Source organism: Haliotis rubra, unplaced genomic scaffold, assembly GCF_003918875.1.
Source record: "Haliotis rubra isolate DU_JTF1 unplaced genomic scaffold, ASM391887v1 Scf53, whole genome shotgun sequence".
NCBI classification, from domain to species: domain Eukaryota; kingdom Metazoa; phylum Mollusca; class Gastropoda; order Lepetellida; family Haliotidae; genus Haliotis; species Haliotis rubra.
Window position 1 is genome coordinate 1,801,979 of NW_025767224.1, and position 27,919 is coordinate 1,829,897.

At 42.3% G+C, this 27,919-nt stretch overlaps 1 protein-coding gene across 1 annotated transcript in view; it reads left to right on the forward strand.

Moving 5' to 3' along the window:
* Positions 1–7,339: 7,339 nt before the first annotated feature.
* Positions 7,340–27,919, forward strand: part of LOC124252955 (dynein axonemal heavy chain 3-like) — an 81,757-nt gene continuing 61,177 nt past the window's right edge. The window contains 28 exon segments of the mRNA XM_046686655.1: positions 7,340–7,429; positions 9,734–9,922; positions 10,074–10,245; positions 10,887–11,025; positions 12,785–12,889; positions 13,179–13,309; positions 14,046–14,241; positions 14,448–14,654; positions 15,600–15,853; positions 16,525–16,729; positions 17,886–18,092; positions 18,224–18,354; positions 18,882–19,077; positions 19,476–19,670; positions 20,040–20,231; positions 20,707–20,835; positions 21,796–21,996; positions 22,447–22,467; positions 22,469–22,587; positions 23,110–23,200; positions 23,554–23,621; positions 24,038–24,266; positions 24,663–24,815; positions 24,921–24,998; positions 25,000–25,060; positions 25,479–25,677; positions 26,152–26,260; positions 27,603–27,722. Coding sequence (XP_046542611.1) covers positions 7,420–7,429; positions 9,734–9,922; positions 10,074–10,245; positions 10,887–11,025; positions 12,785–12,889; positions 13,179–13,309; positions 14,046–14,241; positions 14,448–14,654; positions 15,600–15,853; positions 16,525–16,729; positions 17,886–18,092; positions 18,224–18,354; positions 18,882–19,077; positions 19,476–19,670; positions 20,040–20,231; positions 20,707–20,835; positions 21,796–21,996; positions 22,447–22,467; positions 22,469–22,587; positions 23,110–23,200; positions 23,554–23,621; positions 24,038–24,266; positions 24,663–24,815; positions 24,921–24,998; positions 25,000–25,060; positions 25,479–25,677; positions 26,152–26,260; positions 27,603–27,722 — 4,107 coding nt within the window. The 5' untranslated portion in view covers positions 7,340–7,419.

A 27,919-nucleotide genomic window follows, 5' to 3' on the forward strand; every position in this document is an offset into this window, starting at 1 on the left:
CATAAAGAAATGGTGATTTTATAACATAAAGTATAAGGTGGTTTTGTGTTTTTACTTTTTGGGGAAGGTCATTTTATTAACGTACAGTCACATTGGCACTGACAATTTGGGGAAGGTCATAAACAGTAATACCCCCTCCACACTTATACTCAGACCCTCTGAAAACATGAGATCAGATACACAACATGATGATTTGAGGTTTAACGTCGGCTTCTGGCTGTAGCCAATGTCGCCGACGGAGATGCACAACACCCCATCCTGGCTGTTTAAATAGGCAAAGTACTTCATATTTTCAACCAATCAGATTACAGTACACACTCCCCTTCATATTACAACCAATCAGATTACAGTACAAACTCAATATGATAAGAAGTATAACTTTTGACTGGTTCACATGTTCGGGTTCCATTTTTTGTCAGCAGAGCATCCATTAGCACAGAGGGTATTGTCATGGACAATTCATAATGACATTATCCATTGTTAATGGCACCACACATGACATTTGATGTCACTGAAGATTTCAATGAGATAGCAGGCCTGAAGTACTTTGCTGACTTTGTGAAAAACTGGCACTTTCATCATCACAAAGTCGTAAACTGCTAGTGACCTTGACGTGACACCCTTTTAGCAACCACAATGTGAAAATAAAGTGATTTGAATGGCAGATACACACCAGCATATAAATTGTTGTTTTAATGTTCTTGGTGAATTAATACTTGTTTCATATTATTATTTTTTTAAATGAAAGGAAAATTAGTTTGACCAAACTGTAATACAATAAAAAAATACAATGATAGAAAATACTCACAAACAGAGACATTTATGTTGGATGCTGTAGATTAATTTACTTGTGACACTTCAGTTCTTTCAAGGGAAAGAACACGTTTTATGAATTCTATGGTAACGTTTAACAACATTATTGCTAATGTATTCCCATGTGTATAATGCTGAGAGCACCTAATGCCACTCCGAGCTCCATATACCTGTGTCACTATCAAATGACCAACTAATGGCTGCCAGTACAGCTCTATCACAGCCCTATCACAGCCACATCACGGCCATATCACAGCCACAAACAACAGCAAACAATTTAGCTGCCTGACTTCCCCTTTTAATGTGAGTTGATCGCATTGGAAACTAATTCTGAACTAGGGTTTATGTTAGACTCAAGGTCCTGATCACCTTGGTGCCATTCAGTACGTCCTGCCGATCGGTGCCTGTAAAGCTGGTGGCTGTGTTGTGGTTGTTGGAGCAAGGTATTTAGTGCCTTGTGTCATGCGATATATGCATAACCAACGTAAAAATACCCTGGTCCATTATGCTCAAAATGAAACTGGATATTTTGATTATGTTGAATTACGTTTCCTGATTTATTATCAGCGATTAATTTGTTCCACGATGTTTCATTTAATGTCTTCAGTGACTTTATCTGCTGGTTTAATGGCATGTTTACTGTTTGAACAATTTCACAAACTTGTGGTTCCATAAAACTGGAGTAAGTGGATTTGACCTTACACTACAGGAATCCATTCTTCCCCATCAGGCGTCACCATTAAGGGTATTTTATGACTTCAGTATAAAATTACATAAAATATGCTATTATTATATGACAGTTACAGGAAGATAGCTACAGTTACTGCAGGTACAGAAGAGTGATAACAAATGTAATTAGTGTCAAAAACACTTTCCATATTCATTCTTCAAACATTTACAGCTAATGTAATACAGTAGTGATAGTCAAAATGTCTATTGTTATGTTACCGAGTATTGCATTATGGGTACAGTTAGTGCAGTCATGTGACCAAGCAGTGATGTCGGATTTTAGCGACATCATAGCTAATCATAAACATGAAAATGGTGGCCGATGATTTTGGATTGTGAAAGACTCTCTGCAAAGGATAAGACTGCCATCACATTTAAATCTAAATGTCAGTTGACATGGTGTCAAAGCATCACAAATTTGTTCACTGACATTTGCGAATCAGGTGTGTTATGGAAACAGTGTTGAAGATTGTGGGTGCAAATATAGTCATGATGCATATAAAGTCATGATGCAAATAAAGTGTCAGATAATCTATTACATATTTTTGGAATGCTTAGAAGATCAGCTCTGGTAAAGAATGACTGTTGATATACTACAGTGCATACAATTATTAGTCAAGCCATTGCAATAGAATAGTGATAGTAAAGTCCCTGTTGATATGCTTCGGGTTTTGCAGTTATTGGTCCAACTAGTGCAATATATTAGTGACAATAGAAATCCAAATGTTATACGACTGGGTTTTGCAGTTATTGGAACAGGTAATGCATCAGAATTGAGGATGCACCCTCTGTTTTCCCTCCTTTCTACCTCAGGTTTACATCCCCAATTGAACACCATCTGACTTGATACTCCCATTTGCATTCTGAGTGAGTGAGTGATTTAGTGAGATTTTATGTTGCTTCTAGCGAATTCCAGCAATATCATGGCGATGGACACCAGAAAGGGGCTCCACACACTGTACCCATGTCAGGAATATAACCCGTATCTTTGTCGTGACAAGCTAACACTGTACCCACTAGGCTACTCCAACACCCCTAAACCTAGCTAGAGGACACTTGATAGACTAGGGGTCATCCTGTGAAAGCAAAACAATAGACATGTGTCACATATAATTATTTTGGTCATCGTTTTTACAAAATATACAAGGCCATTGCGCATACGCTACTTCTTGTTTTGTTTACAGCCTGCCTTTAGTGAACGACCAAAGATTCTAGAAAGAGGCTCATTCACAAAGGCTGCACCAATCAAAGAGAAAAGGCATTTCCGAAAAGTGAGCGACTCCATCGCCAACAACTACAGCCCCAGCGCCCGTCACCTCACAGCATCGGTCATCTATGAAACAACAAAACTAGGTACAGTGCTTGAGAATTCCCGAGGACATTGTCTATTTAATAGTTCCATTTTGTTCACCGTTTGCAAAGTCAGCAACTTCTCATCATGTCAAAGCATTGAGATCAGGTCAACCAACATAGATTGTAAAAGGTTACAAGTGTTGTTACAGGAATCCTCTGAACATGATGATGTTATGGATTCTGTTACCTTAGGATGTTTGGGTGTTCTACCCTCCTACAAAGGCACTCAGTCCCCCGATTGCTGTTCCAGGATATTCTCTACATGAAACTGACTACACTTAAGACAAGGATGGTACTTTGTGAGAAAGCCGTAAATCCAGTGCTCAAATACATTGTTATTAATTTATGTCATTGTCTTCAGGATGAGCGTTGAACTAGACATGAAAAGAAAGTCCAAAATGTCCAGATAATAGTTTATAACTCATTATATGCAGACCGTTAGCTTGTAATAAAGATAAGATGAGGCTGATGAGGGATGGCCTTAAGCGTGTAATGCATATACCAGATGAAAGACTACACAACGCAGATGTGTGGATTACAATGAGCGCAGTGTGGATGGCGCCGACGGGACCGGATATATATTTTAGCAGTTTGCAGCCCTCCGCCGTGGAAAAGCAGACGGGCAAGGCATAGGCAAGTGTTTGCTTCCTCCCACGGAGACAGCAGGCAGGAAAAGCAGGCTGCTAAGGCATTGGAAACTTTTGTACTTCCTCCCGCGGAGACAGCAGGCAGGAAAAGCAGGCTGCTAAGGCATTGGAAACTTTTGTACTTCTTCCCGCGGAGCCAGCAGGCAGGAAGGTTTGGGCTGCCACTGTGAAAGGAGAAGCCAAGTATCCATTTTATAAGCTGATTTGGTGTTAAGTCCCGTCGGCACCATGCACACTCCGCCTTTTTATTAAGAAAGGTGCAAAATACAGAGGTTATGGTACAGGTTATACTTACTGTGGACTGTACAGTGAAGACTTAATATAAGCCGTACATTTAACAACCTCAGCGCCCAGCACCCCCCACCTGGATATTGCACTGTAGAAGGGAAGGGTGGGTGGAAACTTATTTGAGATGAAGCAAAATGGATAACCTGCCAGGAGCAGCAAAGGAAACGGCCGTGAAGTATGACTGCGGATGTGACATCACTCCGGAAGTGATGTAGCTGCTATTATGGAATGCGGTAATAATACACTGCCGCGTGCATTGCTACACTGGATACTTACTGTAAGCTAAGTGCTTGAAGCTATGCCAAGTAATTGTAAATGCTACCCACAACAAAATTAGCGAAATATGCTGCCTTATTACCCGAAGTTGAGACAGATGCTTAATGAAATACACTGCATACCGTGTTGGCTGCAGTGACAAACGAAGGTGAATAGAAATGACATAATTAGAATTGTAGTTTAACGTTACATACACGAGTGTATTACACTCGCCAGAGAAGTGTTATAACTGTGCAATTGAATCGCCAGAGAAGTGTTATAAATGCTGCCTATCAACCCATTTAGCAAATAATGCTAAATGTCATTAATTTGGTGATTAACAGTAGTACATACCTGCTTCATATAGATGTGTCTCTATCTTTGTGTCCCTACAAAGTGTGACACATATTCATTCAGGGGTGGTGGTTAATGTGTTTACTAGTCACGCCGAATGCCTGGGTTCGATTCCCCACATGCATATGGGCACAATGTGAGAAGCCCATTTCTGGTAGTCCACTCCAGATGGTCCCCACCAGTTCCGTAGAGCAGGTCCTCTATCATCGTCCATCTAGTGCAGCCCTGTCAGTCTACCGCACTTGGTCCCTCCATCACACAACCTTGAAGTTGGCCCTTTGTCAGCCCATCTTAGTGGTCCTTCATGGCCACACAACCTTAGGGTGGTTCCTTTGTCTCTCCCATCTAGGGTTGCTGTCCCCATCGAATCCAATCCAAGGCGTGGTTCTCTTGTCAGCCCCATCTTGGTGGTCTCTCCACACCACCCCTAGGAAGTTCCTCAGTCAGCCCATCTAGGTGGTCCTTCCACACCCAACCTAGGTGGTCCTCTGTCAGGCCCATCTAGGTGGTCCTCTCCACACCCAACCTAGGGTGGTCTCTCTGTCAGCCCATCTAGGTGTGGTCCTCCACACCCAACCTAGGTGGTCCTCTGTCAGCCCATCTAGGTGGTCCTCCACAACCAACTAGGTGGTCCTCTGTCAGCCCATCTTAGGTGGTCCTCCACACCTCTGTCAACCTAGGTGGTCACCCCAGTAATCTGTGGTCCCAGTCAGCCCATCTAGGTGGTCCTCCACACCCCACCTAGGTGGTCCCCACTTGTCAGCCCATCTAGGTGGTCCTCCACACCCAACCTAGGTGTGGTCCCTCTGTCAGCCCATCTAGGTGGTCCTCCACACCCAACAGGTGGGTCCCCCAAGGTCAGCCCATCTAGGTGGTCCCCTCTGTCAGCCCATCTAGGGTGGTCCCTCCACACCCAACCTAGGTGGTCCCTCTGTCAGCCCATCTAGGTGGTCCTCCTCAACTACAACTAGGTGGTCCCTCTCTGTCAGCCCATCTAGGTGGTCCTCTCAGCACACCCACACCTAGGGTGGTCCTCTCTGTCAGCCCATCTGTGGGTGGTCCCTTCCCCACACCCTCCAACCTAGGTGGTCCTCTCTGTCAGCCCATCTAGGTGGTCCTCCACAACCAACCTAGGTGGTCCTCTGTCAGCTCCATCTAGGTGGTCCTCCACAACCAAATCTAGGGTGGTCCCTCTGTCAGCCCATCTAGGTGGTCCTCCACACACCAACCTAGGGTGGTCCTTTCTGTCAGCCCATCTAGGTGGTCCTCCACACCCAACCTAGGTGGGCCTCTGCAGTACCCATCTAGGTGGTCCTCCACACACAACCTAGGTGGTCCTCTGTCAGCCCATCTAGGTGGTCCTCCACACCCAACCTAGGTGGTCCTCTTAGCCCATCTAGGTGGGTCCTCCACACCCACCTAGGTGGTCCTCTGTCAGCCCATCTAGGTGGTCCCTCCACACTCCAACCTAGGTGGTCCCTCTGTCAGCCCATCTAGGTGGTCCTCCACACTAGTATCCAACCTAGGTGGTCCTCTCTGTCAGCCCATCTAGGTGGTCCCTCCACACCCAACCTAGGTGGTCCCTCTGTCAGCCCATCTAGGTGGTCCCTCCACACCTACAACCTAGGTGGGTCCTCTCTGTCAGCCCATCTAGGTGGTCCTCCACACCCAACCTAGGTGGTCCTCTGTCAGCCCATCTAGGTGGTCCTCCACACCCAACCTAGGTGGTCCTCTTCTGTCAGCCCATCTGTCCTCTAGCTGTCCCATCTAGGTGGTCCTCCTGTCACTCCAACCTAGGTGGTCCCTCTGTCAGCCCTACATCTAGGTGGTCCTCCACACTCCAACCTAGGGTGGTCCTCTGTCAGCCCATCTAGGTGGTCCTCCCGCACTCCAACCTAGGTGGCTGTCCTCTGTCAGCTTCCATCTAGGTGGTCTCCTCCACACCCAACCTAGGTGGTCCTCTGTCAGCCCATCTAGGTGGTCCTCCTGCACCCAACCTAGGTGGTCCTCTGTCAGCCTTACCCCCTCTCTGTCAGCCCATCTGGGTGGTCCTCCACACACAACCTAGGGTGTCTCTATCTTTGTGTCCCTACAAAGTGTGACACATATTCATTCAGGGGTGGTGGTTAATGTGTTTACTAGTCACGTCGAATGCCTGGGTTCGATTCCCCACATGCATATGGGCACAATGTGAGAAGCCCATTTCTGGTGTCCCCCTCCGTGATGTTGCTGGAATATTGCTAAAAGCGGCATTAAACCCAACACCAATCGTATGGTGGTGTACTAGGTCTCCCAACACAGGCAGATCAGTCATGATTCTGTGTTACATATTCTAAATCACCTGTAAAAATCTACATTTCCTAACATCCTACATTATCTGTATGCTTTCAGCTTATTCTGTAGAGGAAACCTATTTTCTATCACCACGGAAACCAGCTGCAACTAAATCCCCTAGCCCAGAAGAAGCCCTCTGTGGACTAGACTACCGGAGAAAGTGAGTCTGACAGCCACCCACTCACTCACCCATTCACCTACCCAGTCATATTCATACTGATTATTTAAGGAACTGTGTTATTATTTATTTGCCAAGTTATGACTGATGATGTTTACATCAGTATTGAAAGAGAATTTTCTCAGGAAATGGTGTGGTAAAGGTACTTGATACAGGTACTAGCACCTGTCATTAACTGAAAGGTCACATAGTAAGAATACAAAAGTTGACGTTATTGATGTTACAGATTTTAAAATGCCTTGTTGAGATAAATATATTGTGGCTTTGAAGTTCATTTGCAAAATTTTCCATTTCAGTTCTGCAGGCCTTCTTGATGTTAGTTTGCCTCCTTACAATATACACCAAGATGGCACCCAAACTGATCGTCTTCCCATCAACCACCACAAAGAGTTCAAAGGTCAAACAGTGTTGCCACCTATCAATGGTTTTTCTGCTGTACCCCCAAGTGAAGTGGATTACATTGGTAGCATGCAGAATGGTGAGGAAAGAAATACATTTTTTTTACTTAACATTATCTAATAGTCCCTAATATAACAGAAGTTGACTTCCATATATTTCATCTGTTTTACTATGTGGTCCCTCATTTGTCCACCCAGATGGTCCCCACCAGTTCCGTAAGGTGGTCCTCTATCAGTCTATCTGGGTGGTGCCCTGTCAGTCTACCTACTTGGTCCTCCATCACACAACCTAGGTGGCCCTTTGTCAGCCCATCTAGGTGGTCCTTCATCACACAACCTAGGTGGTTCTTTGTCTTCCCCATCTAGGTTGTCCCCATCAATCCAACTAAGGTGGTTCTCTGTCAGCCCATCTAGGTGTTCCTCCACACCCAACCTAGGTGGTCCTCTGTGTCCGCCCATCTAGGTGGTCCTCCACACCCAGCCTAGGTGGTCCTCTGTCAGCCCATCTGGGTGGTCCTCCACACACAACCTAGGTGGTCATTTGTTCCCTATCTAGCTGGTCCTCATCACTCCACCTAGGTGGTCCCCCACACAACCTAGGTGGTCTTTTGTCCCCCTATCTAGCTGGTCCCCGTCAGTCTACCTAGGTGGTCCTATGTCCCTCCATCTAGGTGGTCCCCATCAGTCTACCTAGGTGGTCCTCCACAAAACCTAGGTGGTCCTTTGTCCCTCCATCAAGCTGGTCCCCGTCAGTCTACCTAGGTGGTCCTTTGTCCCTCCATCTAGGTGGTCCCCTTCAGTCTACCTAGGTGGTCCTTTGTCCCTCCATCTAGGTGGTCCTCTGTCAGCCTAACTGAGTGCTACTCCTTCTTATCACTTGATGGTTGTACACAGTCACCAGTAGCCTTGTATTGAGAGGGAACTGGGGGACACATTCTGCCCTTGGGGACACTGCCATAAGAGATACCCCGATTAAACTGCCTGATCAACCCGGATGAGTAGCGTCTCTTGGCTAGAGTCAACATTATCCCACCAAACCCTCTGCTACCATGGTGCAAGACAAAACCTCTCCGTCAGTTAAGATCACAGTTTACACAAAGGCATAATTCGATCTGCCATGAGACAACAAAGTGCTCACCATATCACAAAAATCAATTACTTGACAAGAAAACGTTTGTTCATACATATCAGCTATATGTGGGTTGTATTGCTGTATTGATCTGTTTCAACTGAAGACAGGTTTGTGTAAACAAGGGCTTACAGATGATAGCTGGGTATATAAGACATAGATATGAAAGTGATCACTCTCATGGAAGTGGAGATTATGTGGCACATTGATTTCTCTATTTTAATGTGACACTCATATCATGAACAGAATTTTGAAAAGAATGTTTATTGAAAGATGCCATATTCAAGTATTTACAAGGTTTTTCAAACTAATTTATTTTTTTCCTATGACACAATATGTTATACCCGATACCACATACTGAGGGACAGGCCTAAGGGACTGTTCATAATTAATGGCCAGTGGGGGGTGATGATTTTCATGGAGAAGCATGTACAATGTGAATGACCGCCCCTAAAATTTATGTACTAAGTAAGTGACCCTCCTTGCATGTCATGTACAAAATCAATGACCCCCCTACCTTCCCATATTTTTTAAGCATAATATTTTAATATTACTAACAGGAATAGTCATGGGCAGACAATCATGGGCTACTGGGAACATTCTGAACAGGAATAGTCATGGGCAGACAATCATGGGCTACTGGGAACATTCTGAACAGGAATAGTCATGGGCAGACAATCATGGGCTACTGGGAACATATTCTACTCAGGAATAGTCATGGGCAGACAATCATGAGCTACTGGGGACATATTCTGCTCAGGAATAGTCATGGGCAGACAATCATGGGCTACTGGGAACATATTCTGCTTGTCATGGAGTGACAAGCTTTGGGTAATGGGGACCAATTATGGTCTGGAATAATCCATTGGGAGCCAAGCAGACGGTAATGCAGACCTATCCTACTCTGGGATTGTCATGGAGAGACAAGCAATTGGTAGTGGGGACCCATTCTGACCTACCATATTTCCTCTTATAAGCACCTAGGTGCTTGCTTTTTCAACGGACTTCATACCCGGCACTTATTAAAGACCCAGAGCTTGTTAGAGGAAATATGGCATATGTCTTCTGACATTGGTTGTGTTTTTTGATAGGCTTTGTATGTTTTCAGTTCAACATTCTTAGTGCCTTATTAAACACTTTAGACTTCACTTGTATGTATAGTTATATGTTGTATATGGGCCCTTGGCCTCGTTACAAATAAACTCCTTTTGACTTTTGACATGACCAGGTACGATAGCCAATGTCTTACTACCAGGTTCAACAGATCAGAGCCAGACAGTGGCAGCTGAGGAGACATCACCTGACCTGGACACAACCAATCAGCAGACATGTGTCATCAGCCCCAGACACAGCTCAATTAGTTTTGAGGGAAGTGTGGACAGTGGTCGTCCACCGTCCGTCTACATCCATGACATGCCAACTGTGCCCGAGACAGCCGCAGAAGGTGAGATATCTACCAGCCACCCACTACACACTTACAGCAAGCCACCCATTAAATGCAACAAACCACCCACCAGACACTTACACCTAGCCACCAACTAAACACAACAAGCCTCCCAGAGTGTGTGTCTAATTGTTTAATCCTGAAACTGCAGATCATGATCGGACACTCAGTAGCACTGGCATGGACGTTGATGGTAACTGGAGACCCACTTGTGAGCACACTCAGGAAGAAGCAGATGTTCTAGAAGTTGAATTCCCACCATATTTCTACTCCACCCATGGACTGAGTCGTCCTAGCACTCCAGAACCAGAAGACAGAAAGAGGTAGGTCACCATGGTGATATGTATGTCTGTGGAATTGATCCAATCTGGTATAGATCTATGACCTGCATCGCTATGGGGTTTCCTCCCAAATGATTTACACTCTAACTATAACACAGTTAGGAACTTTGAATACCAACTGGATGGGCATCTGGATGTTCTGTACTGTAACTGCATAGCTAGCTATACTGCATTACCCTGCAAAAAGTACTTGATTCAGATGAACTGCTGGTCAACAAGGTAGACAGTGATCCAAACCAGTGGTTGATAGCCAGAGCAATTGTTCACGCTGAATGGGTATCAAAATTTCTGTCAGGTCAACACCAGGATTGATCTACTGGAGACATTCTCAACTCCAGGTTCCTTATGGGACAGATTTGTGTTATGACCATTGTGAATATTGTACTATGATTGGTTGAGAACCCATAGCCTTCTGATCTGAGGATCTCCACGAAGTCCACATGACCAAACAGGTTAAAATCCATCAGCAACAAGACACATTAAGGATTCCATATACTGGATGACTCCGTGCCCTGCTATGTGTACAATAATGTATCTACATAAGTTTATTAGCTTACAGGCCCATAATATAAAGTGAAATGTTTGTTACATGGTGTATAAAACACATGCCTGTCTGTGGCCAGGTACTACCAGCTGATCGAGAAAGCTATCGAGCCTTCCATGGTGGGGCCCATTACTAAATCAACCATGGACGGAGTCAACCGCTTTGTACCCCACAAACTGAGGACAGACCTACCTGCAGCCACAAGGGAGTTTAGACAAGTGAGACTTTACCTGTAGAACACTGTCTCCAGATTGTCAGAACTAAAGACAGATAACTTACAACTGGATCACAACTTCTGGTTTACTGTATTTAGCAAGTGGAGTAGCAGGAGTGCCGGAGTATCTACATCACACTTTAACGATAATGTTAACAATGAAGTAGAAGTTGTTGGCCTTAAAGATGTTACTGTTTAAGCCTTGTTTGAGGATGTTTCCATGACAACAAGATAGGCTTACACTGAAAATGAGGGTAGTACTCAGTTCCAGAAAACAAAGCATAACTTAAAACCCCATTACTAAAATGCCCATCAAAGAAAACTTCAAAACCATTGAATATTGAAAGATGAAACTTACTACGCAGATTACACACTCCGGCACAGCGATGACTTAACATAACATCACTGCCACAGGCTAATTTGCATATCACATGACCGGACTTTTCTCTTGTTTGTAATCAAACGCGCATATTCATAATAAGAAGAGACTGGACTCACGAAAGCTTGTCGGCTCTCTCTTCATAATGTTTTACATTGTTACATATATATTCTTCCACAACTGCGACAGTAAGGTCTATGACAGTACATATTTAGATATCAAACTGGCTGCATCGTTTGCTCTCCATCAGCTTCGATGACAGCACGTGGAGCCATACAACCTATGTAAACAAAGGATCGCTACGCAAATCGAAATAGTGTTACATGTTTTAGGATATTTTCTCAATGAAACTAAACCATTCTATCAAAGATGTTTAATTAGTTGTGTAGACTCGTCAAAAATAAAAGAGTTGAGAAATTTGTAAATTATATTGAATGGACGGTGCAAGATGTGACGAATCGTCACATTTTTCTGGCCTGTGGCAGAGATACTATGCTGGCTTGCCGCATGGAAGTCTGGGTAGAAGAGTGCGGAGATTAGTCTACTGGTAAACTTTTATCACTGGGATATCTAATGATGAGTTTTGTTTTCTTGATGACAAGTTGGTGTAGTGTAGTGCTCATTTCTACAGCAGAACTCCCCAAACTGTTGAATATTTCTTGCTGAAACTTAACATACATGGTTTCAGATTCCATGACTCTTGTTATATTTACTCACAAACTTTCAGAATTCCATTCCAACAGTTAGTGACCAAACTAATCTCAGATCATACAGTTATGAGCATAGAAGGACAAAATCTCAGGTAAAGGCATCAGTGCTTTGTTCATCAGGTATTGTAAGAGACTAGGTACATGATGGTCATGCTGTATCACAGGTTTGGTTTCTTCTACAGTGTCACAAGTTTCAAACTGTGATATGGTATACAACAGTAGCTGAAGATAGCTCACCTGAAATTATAAGATCAAGTTTTGTGTATCCTGGAGACCTCCCACTTTGGTAACATAAGCAGGGCTCCAGATAATGTTTCAACATCAGGAGTATGTACTCCTTATTTGTTCAATATAGGAGTACTGGAAAACCTTAAGTGTACATTTAGAGTACTGAATGGAAATTAATGGAGTATCAGTTATGTGTTTCATTTCATATATGCACCACAACATTGCTACTCTTGTGTACACAGGTCAATGAACAAAAATGAAACAATACTCTTTCAGATAAATTCATCTGTAAATGATTCAAAGAGAGTACACCATTGCCGTGGTGCGTATCTGCTACGTTTTCTACGTTATTTCCTACCGTATCGTGCATATTTTCTATCCATACATACGCCGATACGGCCCTTATCTGGGGCCCTGATAGGAGATGATACTGATTCTGTGTACAGGAGATGGACGGGGAGTACCGCCTGGCCGTTAGGAAAGCCATCCTGGACTATGTACTCATTGACGCCACTGAACAAGAGAGACTGGGGGTGCCCATGCCTGCCAAGGTAGTTATGTCCACCAACACATCTTGTATGTAACACAATTCTCATATATATAGATGTAATCTTTGAAAATACTGACAAGTAGACCAAACGTACTGACTTTGGAATGACAGTGTATTGCAAGGACGTTTCACTTTCAGCATACAATCTGTAAGTTCTCTTGGACTCAACCAGTGAGAGAACATGAAGACATTATGGGATTGCCTCATGGAACAAGTTTTAGTTGTTTTACTTAGCAGAACCTATGTATCATGACAGTGACGGTACATATATGTATCTGTATCTGTTCCAGCCTTCCAACCTGGCCGGGAGAGACGGGTTCCCCTGGCACGATACAGTCAACTCCATGAGGGACTTCATGTGCAATGAACTCTACGTCACACATCCTGTCATGAGGAAAATACTGTACCATTTCCACACAAAGTAAGTACTTAGGAAAATACCATTTGATTATTCCCAAAGTAGGTAAGCATGAAAATCATTTCCAATTTCAAGTATGTAGGAAAAGCTATACCATTTCCACATAGAATATATACAGGAAAAATACCACACCATTTCCACATAAAGCAAGTCCATAGCAAAATAGGTTTCCGTTTCCAATTATGTTGGAAAACAACACTTCCACAAAGTAGAATGGAAAGGAAAATTCTATACAGTTATCTTTCAAAGAAGTCTATAAGAAAGCAAAAATGTCAGGTGCATCCAAAATAGGATTAGATTATACCATTCCCATCCAAATGATTAGTCTGCAGTAAAATATAACACCACTTCCACACTTAATAGATTTGTAGGAAAATATTACACTGTTCTACACAAAATAAGTCTGTGGGAAAAAAGGTTTTGTAAGTCCAAAGAATTGAAACTATCATGGACAACAACTTCTTTACCGTGTCTAAGTTAAGTTTGAACTCGTTTTCCCTTTATCTGGTTTCCTCAGTGGAACAGTAAGAAGAGGTAATCAATACCAAACTTCATGTGACCACCCTTCCACTATCTTCTTAATGCCATAACCAGGACAATACTGTATCCTTTCCTTGTGATGAATGTGTCTTAGAAACGATATAACAAGCAAATTCATAATTTTTTAGCATGATACATGAAGGTGTTAAGCATTTCCAAGTTTTTGATTTATTTTCTTACTTGATATTTCTGTCCACAGATATGGTAATTTCCGACTCCTAGATATTCCTGGTTTGCGGAAGTGTATGCCTGTAACCATGGAAAGATTCTTGAAGCACGTGCAGACATCAAGTAAAAATGGGGCCAACAGACTGAAGGCTGAGTGGCTGATGGAGTGCTGTGACATCGTTGATGCACACCGAGATGAGGTGGAGGGCTGGATGCCAGAGGATTTGGTAGGTGGTTGTGACAATGTCCGTACACATCAGAATGCTGGGGGGATTCAGTTGGTTGATGTGACACATCAGGATGAGGTATCAGATGCTCTGTACAATGCCAACTTGTGTAGAAACATGATGATTCAGAAGAACATTAACTCTGTTTGATATTTCAGTAAAGTACTGTATTCTCAGTGTCCATGGTGCAGTCTATCATGTTCCAGGAGGAGAGGATGGAAAAGATGGACCATTTTTTCGGCAGCGTGGCTTCCCTGATGTCCAACTTGTTGCGCAGCTGTGTCGCCAACTCGATCTCTGACCTTGTCGACCTTGTTGAAGAGTACGCCGATGGCAACATCTATGACGGCGTCTACAGCATCTTCAAGGGGCTAGCACTCCCACAGAAACTACACCCAGTCACATTCTTCATGGTCAGTTCAGTTTACAGCTGTATGGAACTCAGTGTAGATCAATTTATAATGTGCATTCCAGAAAGTTGGTTTTTACGTTGGACTGAAATTTTGTTCATGGTCTTGACTGAGAATGTTACCCTGGTCAGAGGGAAATTGAGGCATCCCTCCCCAGTATCCCAGGCTTAGCCTGGGCCCTGTTCCTCAAAGCGATCGTAGCGCTAAGATGATTGTAACTCCCATAATTTAACATAGGCTTACGACTGTCGTGGCCCTGGACTTACATTGTCAATCAAGACTGAATGGGAGAAGTTTAGCCTTACACTAAGCCTCAGCACAATCAGGAGGTTTGCATCTGTTTGCTGTCTGCATGCTGAAGGAACATCATTGGTTGCAGCTGACTGAAACACATTGGCAACTGTCTTCATAAGTCAGTTGTAGTTGATATTTATGTACTTTCCATATGCAAAAATGAATTTTAGAATTTTAATAAAACTACACAATAAACAGTTTGCTTTCAAAATATTTCGAGAATTAGAATAGGCTTAACTGTAAAACAAAAAGAGAAATTATTGTCAAAAACTGTGAAGTATCTAATTGTTTTAATGAATTTCACGGATATGGAAAAAAATTGCACAATGTGACGTTATTACTATTCATCATGTGAGAAAACTAGTTAGGAAATAAATGTTAGTAATACTTGAAAGTAATGCCATGTAAAGAAACCATCCGTACCTATAAGTCTTTTGTAAATCATAGGAAAACATAGGGACATGGGTACCCGGTTGTCTAAAACACTTGAATTCTTGCAACACCAAGCTCACATGAGAATTCCGGCCCCTGTTTGTTGGAGAATGTTTTGTATGCAGAGAAACTGTTTCTCAACAGTAAATATGAAATATGACAGTTTTTCTTTCACAAAAGTTGTCTTGGAATATTTCTAATGCCTTTGAATTTCTCTTGCAGGAAGAGAGCTTGGAGGCAGGGGAACTGTCTTTTAAGCCTGTCTTTCCCAACATCTGTGACTTTTTCTGCTTCATTATTGACACCATGGTGGCCAGCGTCACCGACCTGAAACACATCGAACATCTGCTCTTCCATGCAGTGGACGACCTTGAAGTCAAGTTCATTAGTACTGTAAAAGATGGCGAGGAATTGGTTGAAGCTGCCAAAGCTCGAATCCGCAAGGTGGTCATGGCAAATAGTCATGGTCCGATTAAGTAAGTCAAGAATGATTCTGTGATAAATGATGAACCTGTTGGCACACACTGACCTGGGGTACATCTCACAACACTTGCCTGGTCTGGAGAATGGTGCTGAGTATAATGATATTATCTGGAAGAACAGTTGGGTGGCCCTGTTAAACCTGAGCTCTGCAGAGTTGCTTCAGAATCCCAAACTCATAACAGACCTGTGTCACTTCAGGAGTTCCTCCCACATTACACCCACATGCCATGACCTAATAATTATAATAAAATTTGAATACTGTTAAAAGTGGCGTTAAGCCCAACTCCTTCACTCACTCTTTCTGAAAAACGTCAGATCCACAAGCACAGTACTCCATACCACAATGTAATCTGGGCTGTACAACTGTGTCACAATTTATCATGTATGAAGAGTGCTAGTCTTTGTGCTATTGGATCTCCAGTAGTATAAAAATGGGACTCAGGTTTGCAACCAAAAAAACCTTTGCAGCTAACACACATAACAGAGAATCCATTATGGCAGATTAACTGGTTTCACTATTGTATCCCTTCAGGCAGGTTTTACATCCCATCTTTAGCCTGGTTATGTTGCTTGACTTTTCAGAACAGTACCAGTGCTGTTGATTTTAACATCTAAGGATTTCCTTCAAAGTCATGTTCAATGAAACTCATTGTATGTTTCCAAGGTACAAGTCCACATATGAGCCGTACAAGTACCTTCTCTCGACCAATGCCAACACTTTCACCAACAAGTTTGTGAGTCGTGACCACTCACTGCGTGAGTACGTGCGGGAGATAGAGAAGCTCAAGAAGATGGCGTCTGAGATTGGGTCGCTGCCAGTCCTTATCCCAATGCACCTCTTCCTCCTCAACTGCACCCACATCAACAAGGTAAGCTGGAGCAGACGGACACAGTGGTCTACTTTACAGGAACCTGACAGTAGAACGAATGTGTGAAACTTTTACAGATGACAATCAAGTGTTCGAGACAACATTTCCGGGCTACTTGCTGTCCCTTCTTTCCTGTTATTGAATAATTTGTCCTGAGAGGTTGTCTACAGCTATACGAAAGGATATGTCCTTTTATTGCGAAGTATACATTGGTACTTACATGTTTAAGGGGTTGTGGAGTTGCCTAATAAAGTGTTCGCTCGTCATGCACATGGGTACAATGTGTGAAGCCCATTTCTGGTGTCCTCCACTGTGATATTGCTGGAATATTGCTAACCATACTTACTCACTCTCTTACCTGTTTAAAAATGGTAGGATAAGTATATAAAGATAACAATCTGGCTAGGAAGGTTATGGAATTTACAGGAAAGAAAACAATACTTAAATGTTTAATCTACATTTTCTTTCAACTTAACATGTGTATCAAAAACTTGACTTGTTGCATCATCTGGCAATAAGTTGTCCTGACTGTTGGTAGGGACGTATGTCAAGGATGGCCTTGACCTTTAGATTGTCATTATACCAGACAGCATTATACCAATAAGGAAATAGCTAGGTACAACCAGTAAGAACTTGCATACAACCTGGTAGTATGTTAGAATTGTGGTTACAGCATTCACTCAATCAGCTGTAAATCAGGTGTTAAGTTCCCAATAGTGGTTATGCCAAAGGCCTCTCATGCATACAATATGATGAAGACTGTTTCTGGTGTTCCCCGCCATGATATTGTAGGAATATTGCTAGAAGTGGCATAGAACTGTACTCATTCACACTCCCAATATGTGTACAATGTGTGAAGCCTTTCCCCCCCTGCTTTGATAATGCTGTAGTGTAGCTTAACCAACATGATGCTATACTCACTACTGACACCAGATAAAACCCTCCACATGTATGTCAGAATGGGGGATATATGGAGCAAGTAATTACTCTTGATAAAATCAATGTTTTATCGTATTCCCAATATTTGGAGTAGGACTTATTTGCTGCACCTAATGTGTGAAAATGCAGAGCTCATATCATTACCGCTATCACTAATGATAATGTCAATGTGTCTTTACATTAAAACTCAGTAACTCACTTATTTCACATTTTTCAGTGGCTGATTGACCGTGCTCGCTCTTTGATTGACATTATGGTGAATAAAATAATCACAACCAGCCTTAACTTCAACCGTGGAATCTGTAAACAATACGACCAGATCGTCAAAAAAAGCAGCGCCCAGCAGGCCACCAACACAGAGGAGCTTGTCAGACTCATAGACTATGTGGAGAACCTCAAAGTTGGGGAACTATTAGAGCTCAAGGTGGGTCTCTCTCAGAGGAACCTGTCAGACGTACTTTGAGAGCCTTATTTTAGTAAATATTAACATTGACAGATGTTGCAGAATAGGGGAAACTGTTTATTGAACATAATAGAATGCTTCTTCTATTTCAGGACAAACTTGAGGTTGCTGCTGGTAACCTGATGTTTCTGATGGAATATGGGATGATCCCTTCCAATGACATCATCATCAATAACAACACGTTCACTTGGCCAGACAGAATCATGCCCATTGTGAGAAACACGTAAGAAACAGTAGTTATAACAAGAATTTATTTCAGTTCACCTGCCCAAAACACCAACAGCCAACAAGGACAGAACACATCCACCTAACATCACACCCACACAACAACACATTCACGTAACATCACACCCAAACAACAACACATTCACCCATCCTCACACTGAACAAACACATCCAACAACATCCCCTCTCACTCACTCACTCACCCACCCACCATTCAACCCATCCACCCATCAATACACCCACTTAACAAAGAACAAACCCACCAACCCAAGAACAGCCCCACCACACAAATGAACACATTGACACATCCATCCTCCAAACAACACCACACCCACTCCATGCAACAACACACCCATCCTCTCACCCAACAACAGTCCCACCACACAAACAAACACGCTCACCAATCCAACCTCCAATCAACACCACACCCATCTAACAACAACACCATATATCATCACACCCATCCTCCCCGCCACCCACCCAACAACCCCCCTACTGACTGACCCACCTTTGTTTGTCTGCCAGAGAGAACAAGCTGCAGAGGGAACATGACATGGCTGTGTCCAAACTCAGGGACAAGAAGAAGAAGTTCGCTGTCGAGTTGGCAGACGTGGCCCGCAAGGTCGGAGCCTTCTCCACCCGAGACCGGATGTCTGAAGCCAAGCAGTACAAGGCAGAGCTGGACGAGATCGCCATCCGACTGGAGACTTTCAAACAGACGGTAGGGACATATATGAATGTCTGCCACACAGTGCCCGTGTGTCAGTACTTCAGTTTGATCATAAGTGGGTCTCATGTGACTCACATGCAAAGAATTGTATTCCTCACATACAAAGAGTTTTATTTTTCACATAGCAGGAGTATTATTCTTTGCATACCAAGAGTTGTACTCCTAATATAAAAAGATTCGATTCTTCACATGCAAAGACCTGACAATAATTCTTCATATGTCAACCCTACAACCATATGCATGTGTATCACCATGGTAACGTTAACAGTCCCAGTAACTTCAATACCTTCGCACAAAATTGACGACAGTCGGCGTGTAGAGTTCCTTTTGTTTCCAGATGTGTTTTCTGATAGCGTATTATAAATTTTCATTGTTTACGCTATTTTCAGAAACTAAACATAAATCGTGAGGAAGTGATGCTAGGGTTTGAGCATCAGACACAATATGATGAGATCCTGGAGATCTCCACAGCCAAGGAACCGTTTGACAAGCTGTGGTCCACTGCCGTGACCTTCCATGGTGAACACGACAAGTGGATGAATGGGCCGATCCTGGAGGTCAATGCTGAGGTCGTGGAGGAAGAGGTATGGCTGTTGGAGACTGAAACCATGTGACACGGATTAATTACAGTTAACTTTAAACTGAACATTACCATTCTCATACTTAAGGGATGAAGGTACCCACAGAAGTTAAAGAGAAGAGCTATTCTGGCATTTTGATGACTTTTTTAGTAGTTTGAAAGATCATAATAATTAATTTTAAAATAACTTACATGTTCTTTACATATTACAACAAGCTTAAAAATATTCAACTTTTAGATTCTGCTTTAAGCATTAAAACATTTAAACAACTGTAAAAATGGATGAACGCATGCAAGAGACTGAATCTTTTTCAATCACAATTGTGATTCAGTATACAACCTACAGAAACTGTACTTGAATCTTGCTGTATAGGTTCAGAACCTGTGTCGTACGGCCTACAAGCTGACCAAGACGTTCTCCAGTCCCGAGTACCGCCGCAGCTGCCTCAAGGCATCTGCCACCATCAAGGCCAAACTAGAGAAGTTCAAGATCAACATGCCTCTCATCAATGCTCTGTGTAATCCTGGCATCAAGGCCAGACACTGGGACATGATGAATGAGAAGGTGAGATAGTCTTGTAAAGGAGAGACACTGGGATGTGATGGATGAGAAGGTGAGATAGTCTTGTAAAGGAGAGACACTGGGATGTGATGAATGAGAAAGTGAGATTGTCTTGTAAAGGAGAGACACTGGGATGTGATGAATGAGAAAGTGAGATTGTCTTGTAAAGGAGAGACTTTGAGCCATGATGAATGAGAAGATATGAGATGGTCTTCTGAAGGAGAGACACTTGGGCGTGATGAATGAGAAAGTGACATTGTCTTGTAAAAGAGAGACACTGGGATGTAATGAATGAGAAGGTGAGATTGTCTTGTAAAGGAGAGACACTGTGACATGATGAATGAGAAGGTGAGATAATCTTGTATTATTTGTACTAGTGACCAATAATGTTTTGTAAACAAAACCTGATGTGGAAATATTTTGTCCACTGTTTTGTCCCTATGTACATGAACAGATTCCATATATCTCCGTGTTGCAGGTTGGGTTCAACATGACCCCGAATGAGCAGACCCCGCTCCTGGAGGTGCTGCAGATGGGGCTGGAGAAGTACCTGGATGAGTTGATGGACATCAGTTCACAGGCCAGCAAGGAGTTCGCACTGGAGAAGGTGGGTAGCATCAACCCTCGCTTGGCAGAGTGGGTGGAGGGTGTAAATATGCAAGTATTATATATACAATGATATAAACTGATCTCTCATGGGTGGCACTCAAACATCCGTTCGCTTGTTACACCGAATGCCCGGGTTCAATTCCCCACATGGGTACATGGGGGCGCGGTGGGCGAGCTGGCTAAGGCACCAGGCTAGTGATCCAGTGAAGTTGAGGTGTCCGGATCGAGCCCATCTTTGACCGGGTGTAAAAACCTTGGAGTCAACTTTGTGTCAACTCTTTCAGTGTTGTCACAACCCCTAGTGTACAGTACATAACCTTGTGCACTTAAAAGAACCCACGAATCCGTTGGTATATGACCAGATGGTGGCCACATGAATACATGCAAACACCTAGTTGTGGGTACAGCAACGTGCAGTGAACTTGGACAAAGTACTGTGACTATGTGTCCCAGTCCACCCAGCTGTGAATGGGTACCTCGTTAGGATGAGAAAGCCACAATAACTCGGTGCTCCTAGTGGCTGCAAGAGTTGTATACTCCCCAGGGTGTTGAGATTGATAATACGATGTGCCATTGAGATTGACATCCAATAATCAAGGGAAAAAATACCAGCGCCTTGAGCATGCACTAGTTGCCTGGATATGTGCGCTATATAAATATCCTATATTAAATATCATATCCTATATTACAATGTGTGAAGCACTTTTCTGGTGCCATCTGCCATGATATTACTGGAATATTGCCAAAACCTACGTAAATCTAAACTCACTCACTCGCTCAATCACTGCTTTGTCTGGTCCAATTACACAGCACAGTCATATATCTGAAATATTGTTGAGTCAAGGCTATAAATCAAACAATAGTTGTGATCATAAATAATGTTGTCTCCAAGTACATCAATAGTGGTATGGTACCCAAATGACTCACTCATTTACTCACTGTGTGACTTTGTCCCTAGGCTCTGTCTAAGATGAAGACCGAGTGGGAGGCCGTCCACTTCAACTTTGTGGCGTACAAGGACACCGGCATCAGCATCCTGTCTGCCTTTGATGAGATCCAGGTGCTTCTTGATGACCATATCGTCAAGACAACCACCATGAAGGGATCACCATTCATTGGTCCATTCGAGTTGGAGGTGAACGAGTGGGACCACAAACTGGTAGGCAGATATATGATATATCACACTTGTGTGTACATACACTTGTACCTGTCACGTAACTCAACACATTTCAACTATCAACTCATTTAAAAAAACATAAGTGTTTTGAAACAAGTGGCAAGGTAAATGATATCTGACAGACACTCATTTAATCTCCATTTTTCACAGAGTTAAATATTTAAAACAATACCACTTACGTAATCAAGAATTAAAACGGAGGCTTTAATGGCTGTTTGGGCAACTTTCAACTGTCAGTCATTAAGATTATGATAATGTATCCAGTGACTGTCAAGATACTTATCACATGTTGACAGACTGTTAGACATGTAATGGATCTCATGGTTTAATCTGTAAAAAAGCTGAAAATAGTATCAGAGAGATCTCTATGGATATTTGACATAACTGTAACAGTTAGAAGTGCTCAAATGTGAATATTTTGTGTCATTTTAGCATCGAATGCGAGACATATTGGGATTCATGGCTGAAGGTTCAGTCAGCATGGCTGTACCTGGAACCAATATTTGGCTCCCAGGATATCCGGAACCAGATTCCAGTGGAGGGCAAGATGTTTGAGGAGGTGGATGACCACTGGTAGGTGACCAGGTGTAGAAGGAGGGTGGACAGTCTGCTTGAACTGTGAACTTACATCCAACATCATGTGTGTTCTTGCAGAGGCCCTGTAGTCAGGATGTTTTCACTGTTTGCTGTATTTGGTGTTGTGTTGTTTCTACTTGACGACAACTTCAACAATGTAGACAACACAATAAATGTAAAACATGTGCCTTCTGCCTCTATGAGAGGTGGGTATAGTTGCTGGGTAATGATGAAAATGCTGAATGAATGAATGAACAAATGGATGAATGAAAATCCGACAAGTGAAGAGATAAATCTATTCTGCTTTCATTTTTACTGCCATGGTCAGCATGTGTGAATTATTCTTTAAATGGTTCTAAAATCATATTGCTCATTTACTGGTTCAAATTCAGTAACATTTACCAATGAAATTCGATCATTCATCAGTGTCATGAAGCGATGAAAGTAAGAAAAAATTAATGCACACATTAAATGCACACAAGCGGGTATTTGACCTTGTTTACATTGATGCCTCAACAGGCAAACCATCATGGCAAATGCAGTCAAGAACACTCGGGCACTAGTGGTCGTGTCGCAGGACCAGATGCTGGAGAAACTGCAGCACTCGGAGGTGAGTCAACAACATCCTGGGGCCTGAAATGGTGTGATATTTAGGTCTCCAAGGAGGTAACACCTTTCAGCTTCTTACTGTTAATATATTTCAGGCTATGGCCAGTGAAACCTATCTCTATCTAATTAATTTTTGATAACTGTTTTTGAAAACAAACATCTGTTTTGATAATGATAACCTGATGAACTTTGCATCAAATAATTTGAAAATATTTGTGAAAAGGCTTGTGTGATACAAGTAATCTGATGATTAAGGTGGGAAATATACTGGGAATATTGACACCTATTGGATAACATTGTATGGTATGACATTGTGGTATGCACTCCAGTGATTACAAGATCCCTGTTTTCCAGTCCATGCTTGATGACATCCAGAAAGGTCTCAATGACTATTTGGAGAAAAAGAGACTGTTCTTCCCAAGGTAGGAACTGTCAAACACAGGTCTAAAACAGGTTCCCAACTAGTAGTTCAATGGTTTTGTATCTGACACGAAAGAAACCAGCTTAAGTTTATATTTGCTTGATTCCAACCCTTATCTGGGAGCTATTTGAAGATACTTTAAAGGATACAGCTATTTAATTGATCTTAGTGCTTATTGAAAGGTATTAAGGCATAAGTAAATTGTCCCCAAGTTCCTACAAAGACCCTAAAAAGATCTGGAATTGAAATATATATTATATGCCTTGTACAAGATGGATGAAAAGTTCATCAAAATGTAATGTGATCTAGGACCTTACCACATGTTATCTTATGTATATTGGTTCAGTGAAGGCCCCAACCACAGTGTACTCACTTTATATATTCAATCTAACTCCACTGTATTCCTGATAATTACAGATTCTTCTTCCTATCAAATGATGAGCTCCTGGAAATTTTGTCTGAAACCAAAGATCCTCTTCGTGTTCAGCCTCATCTCAAGAAGTGCTTTGAGGGTATTGCTCAACTGACCTTCAACCTTGAGAAGGTCATTGTTGCCATGGAGTCTGCAGAGAAGGAGAAAGTGGACTTCCCTCGCAAGATTATCCCTGCCGATGCACACGGTCTGGTGGAGCGATGGCTGTTACAGGTTATCTCCCTTTGTTTTGTTTGGACATCCCAGATGGTGTCTTGAGGCACGCTAGTTATCATTTCTTAGTGTTGGTTCCATGTGCTGGCAAGCAGGGACACCAAAGTGAATAGTCAGTCAGTTAAACTTTCCAATTTGCTTCATAGTAACATCGATATGATCTTTTAGGTTTTGTCTGAAGGGGCACAATTGTCTTATTAGGTTCAAATAGCGGATTCTGTTTCTGGGTTTGAAATGATCATACCTTGTTTGTGAGTTACATCAAACTGTTAACGTTCTAAGAGCTCCATCACATCCGACTCAGTTCTTATCTCACACATCAAACAGACACATTTGATAAAACAGTTCAAAGCTGTGTTAAACTCACTCACTCACTAACACACAATGTCCAAACAGGTGGAGGAGGTAATGAAACTCAGTCTCAAGGAAGAGATGACTAAAGCTGTTCTGTCATACCCCAACATCCCTAGGAAGGAATGGGTTCTCCAGTATCCTGGACAGATTGTACTGGCTGCTGGACAAGTTCACTGGACAGCGGAGGTGACTAAGGTGAGTCAAATATTCATAGCATACAAAACACAAGTAAATATTATCAAGAAAACCAGAATGTTTTAAGAAGTATTAGACTGCTGAGCATGTGAGTTCTTCCTCCAGGCTATCCAGGACAACCACCTCAAGGAGTACCTGGACAAGAGCAACAAGCAGGTGGATGAGATTGTCCAGATGGTCCGGAGGTAAACTGTCAAAGATGGCTCGGATCACTCTGGGAGCACTCATCGTTATTGATGTGCACGGTAAGATCATTTCATCTCGAAAACAATATACGAAGTTAATTTAGAGATTTAAGAAAATGTATTTACTTATGGAAAGTGAAAACTCATTTTAACAAATTGTGCCAGTCTCTGATCCCTCCAGCTAAAACTATGTAAGTTCTCAGATAGAGGAGTAAGAACAATTTTACCTTTTGAAACACAACAAAAAGTGATTTACATTAGTTTTCCAACAGCATTTTTACAAAATACTTGCATACCCAGAAATATACTGCCTGACATTGTTTAATGAGTGTCAGTAGGGTATCCCAGTGGCTAAGGTTTTGGCTAGGATTTCCACAGACCCATGTTCAAACCCACATTGATACAGGCAGTGATTACCTTAGTGTTCCCCATGTCGTGTTGACCTCTCAGCTCATATAAATACTATAAACTACGGCAGCTCGAGACACTGTTGCGAAACTGTACGAGATCAACACCCAGAGTCACCAGGACTTCTCCTGGATCAGCCAGCTCCGCTACTACTATGAGGATCGGGTTGCCATGGTGAGGATGATCACAACGACCGTGGCCTACGCCTATGAGTACCTGGGTAACTCAGGTCGCCTCGTTATCACTCCTCTTACAGACAGGTGCTACAGGTGAGACATAAACATCTTTACTTTCAAGCTACAAAAATATGTTTATAAACAAGCCAAAACTGTGAATGTATTCCATATAAATGGAAAATGTACTCTGCAACGTGAATTAACAAAATTTATCTGGACATCAAGCGTACCTATGGCCTCTGACTGTAAAAAATGTCCAAAAGATTAACCACAATTCTACAGTTAGAAGTTACTTAATTCAGATTGGTTGATCAATGGTACCAAATTAAAACTGATACACATTCTGTGTTTACATGAAGAGCTAGGTTTCCTGTAGATTAACTGCTAAATTTAAAATATGAGGCCTTACAAATTATTAAATTACTGGCAAGCTTGACATTGAAAACTCAGTATTTATATTTCTCAAATAAGAAAGAATAACATCCACAACTTCTATCACTGTAAGTGGAGGATGTGACCCCTTGTGTAATGGTTGTGTCCCCACCCTGACATGTGGTTGTGGTCCAGGACTCTGATGGGGGCGCTGCTGCTGAACCTGGGGGGTGCTCCTGAAGGTCCTGCTGGCACAGGGAAGACAGAGACCTCGAAAGACCTCGCAAAGGCTGTCGCTAAACAGGTAGCTAGAAGGAGCTGTTTCCAGTTGATAGTTCTCCTTTTTGTTGTGCACTCTGTCAAACTCGGACTGTCTTTCTCGGATTGCTGTATAAACAGGACTGAACTTACAGTCCCGACGTAATCCTTCTTTGTTGTCATAATGAAAAAGCTCTGTATCTCGGACTCTCATTATTTTGGATTTCGGACCAAAGTGTCAGCCCGATCAGGTAGTTACACGTAAAAACATTGCTTTATAATTCGGACTGAGCAGGAAGTCCGCTAGGCCAATAAACCTTGCATAAACAATCCGTTGATTGGTTTGTGTATTTTGTCTTATTTACTTAGCAGGAAGTCCGCTTGGCCAAGACCGCTTGGTCTAGCTGTAAACGCTTATTTACCTGTGATGCAATTAACACTAATTGATGATCATGTAAACTCAGAGTCAATGTAACTATGCATTTAAGAGGTCTTCAGATTCAGTGTGATATCAAATCAGGTCAAAATGTCTGAGCGACCACGAAAACGCCCTCGTACTGAAATGTCACTTGTAACCAAGATAAATCTAATCAATGATTCTGAAGCTATTCCAAAGATTTTACAGAAAGACTTGGCCGACAAATACCAAATAAGCAATCAATCTATATCTATTTTGTACTTTGTCAGTGTTTCGTCTTTATACGTATTCATGTAATATGTGTTTCATGCACAATCGTATGCTCGTCAAAGGGAGATAACTTCATTAAAATTATTAAAATCTGTGTACCTCGGACTGCTGTCCAACTCGGACATTTTAGTCGATCTCAAGCCGGTCCGAATTAGACAGAGTGCACTGTATTATGAAGTTTGTAAAGCCTGATATGGTAATTGATACAATCATGTTGCACTGGTCAATCAGTAACGAATGTGTTGAGTTGATTTCTTTTTGCAGATCAGCCCATTATGATCCAATGTTTTACTCTGATACAATAGCTCATGCATGTTGATTTGACGATGCCTTCATATATGCAGCATCAGTGGAATTTTCCAATCAGCCAGTCAGTGGTGATGCTCTGAATCCTCAATATTAGGGAGCAAAGCATTCAGACAAGCTTATCTGATTTTTGTGTAATGTAAAGTAAGGTTAAGTAAATGCAGGGATCTGAAGTCAAGGTAATGACGCCTTACCATTATATTGTTGTACATAGTTTTGTTTTGGGACTGAGCAACATGAAAACTTCACTTCACAAAGCTAGCTCAGGGTTCACCTGCCCTTACCTTCGCCAAGGTGACATCACATTAAAGCTGTATGAGCGTGTCTGATGTTAATGAGACTGTAGACACACACTGTAGTGGTGTGAGTGCACATGTATGTCCTATCTTCACAGTGTGTGGTGTTCAACTGTTCCGATGGGCTGGACTACAAGGCTATGGGCAAATTCTTCAAGGGTCTGGCACAGTCAGGAGCATGGGCCTGTTTTGATGAATTCAACAGAATTGAACTGGAGGTAAAGTCATCCAGTTGAAGCAACCATAAAATCTCACAATAAATGTTTGTAGGACATGGTGATTGATTACAGTTAATACGTATGAGTCCTTGGGGATTATGTTAAAGATGTATTCATTGATCAAGAGAAATGTAAGCCTGTCATAAGGTAGTGGTTGGAGGCATGGACCACGTTAGGTATTGATAAAACCTTTCTAA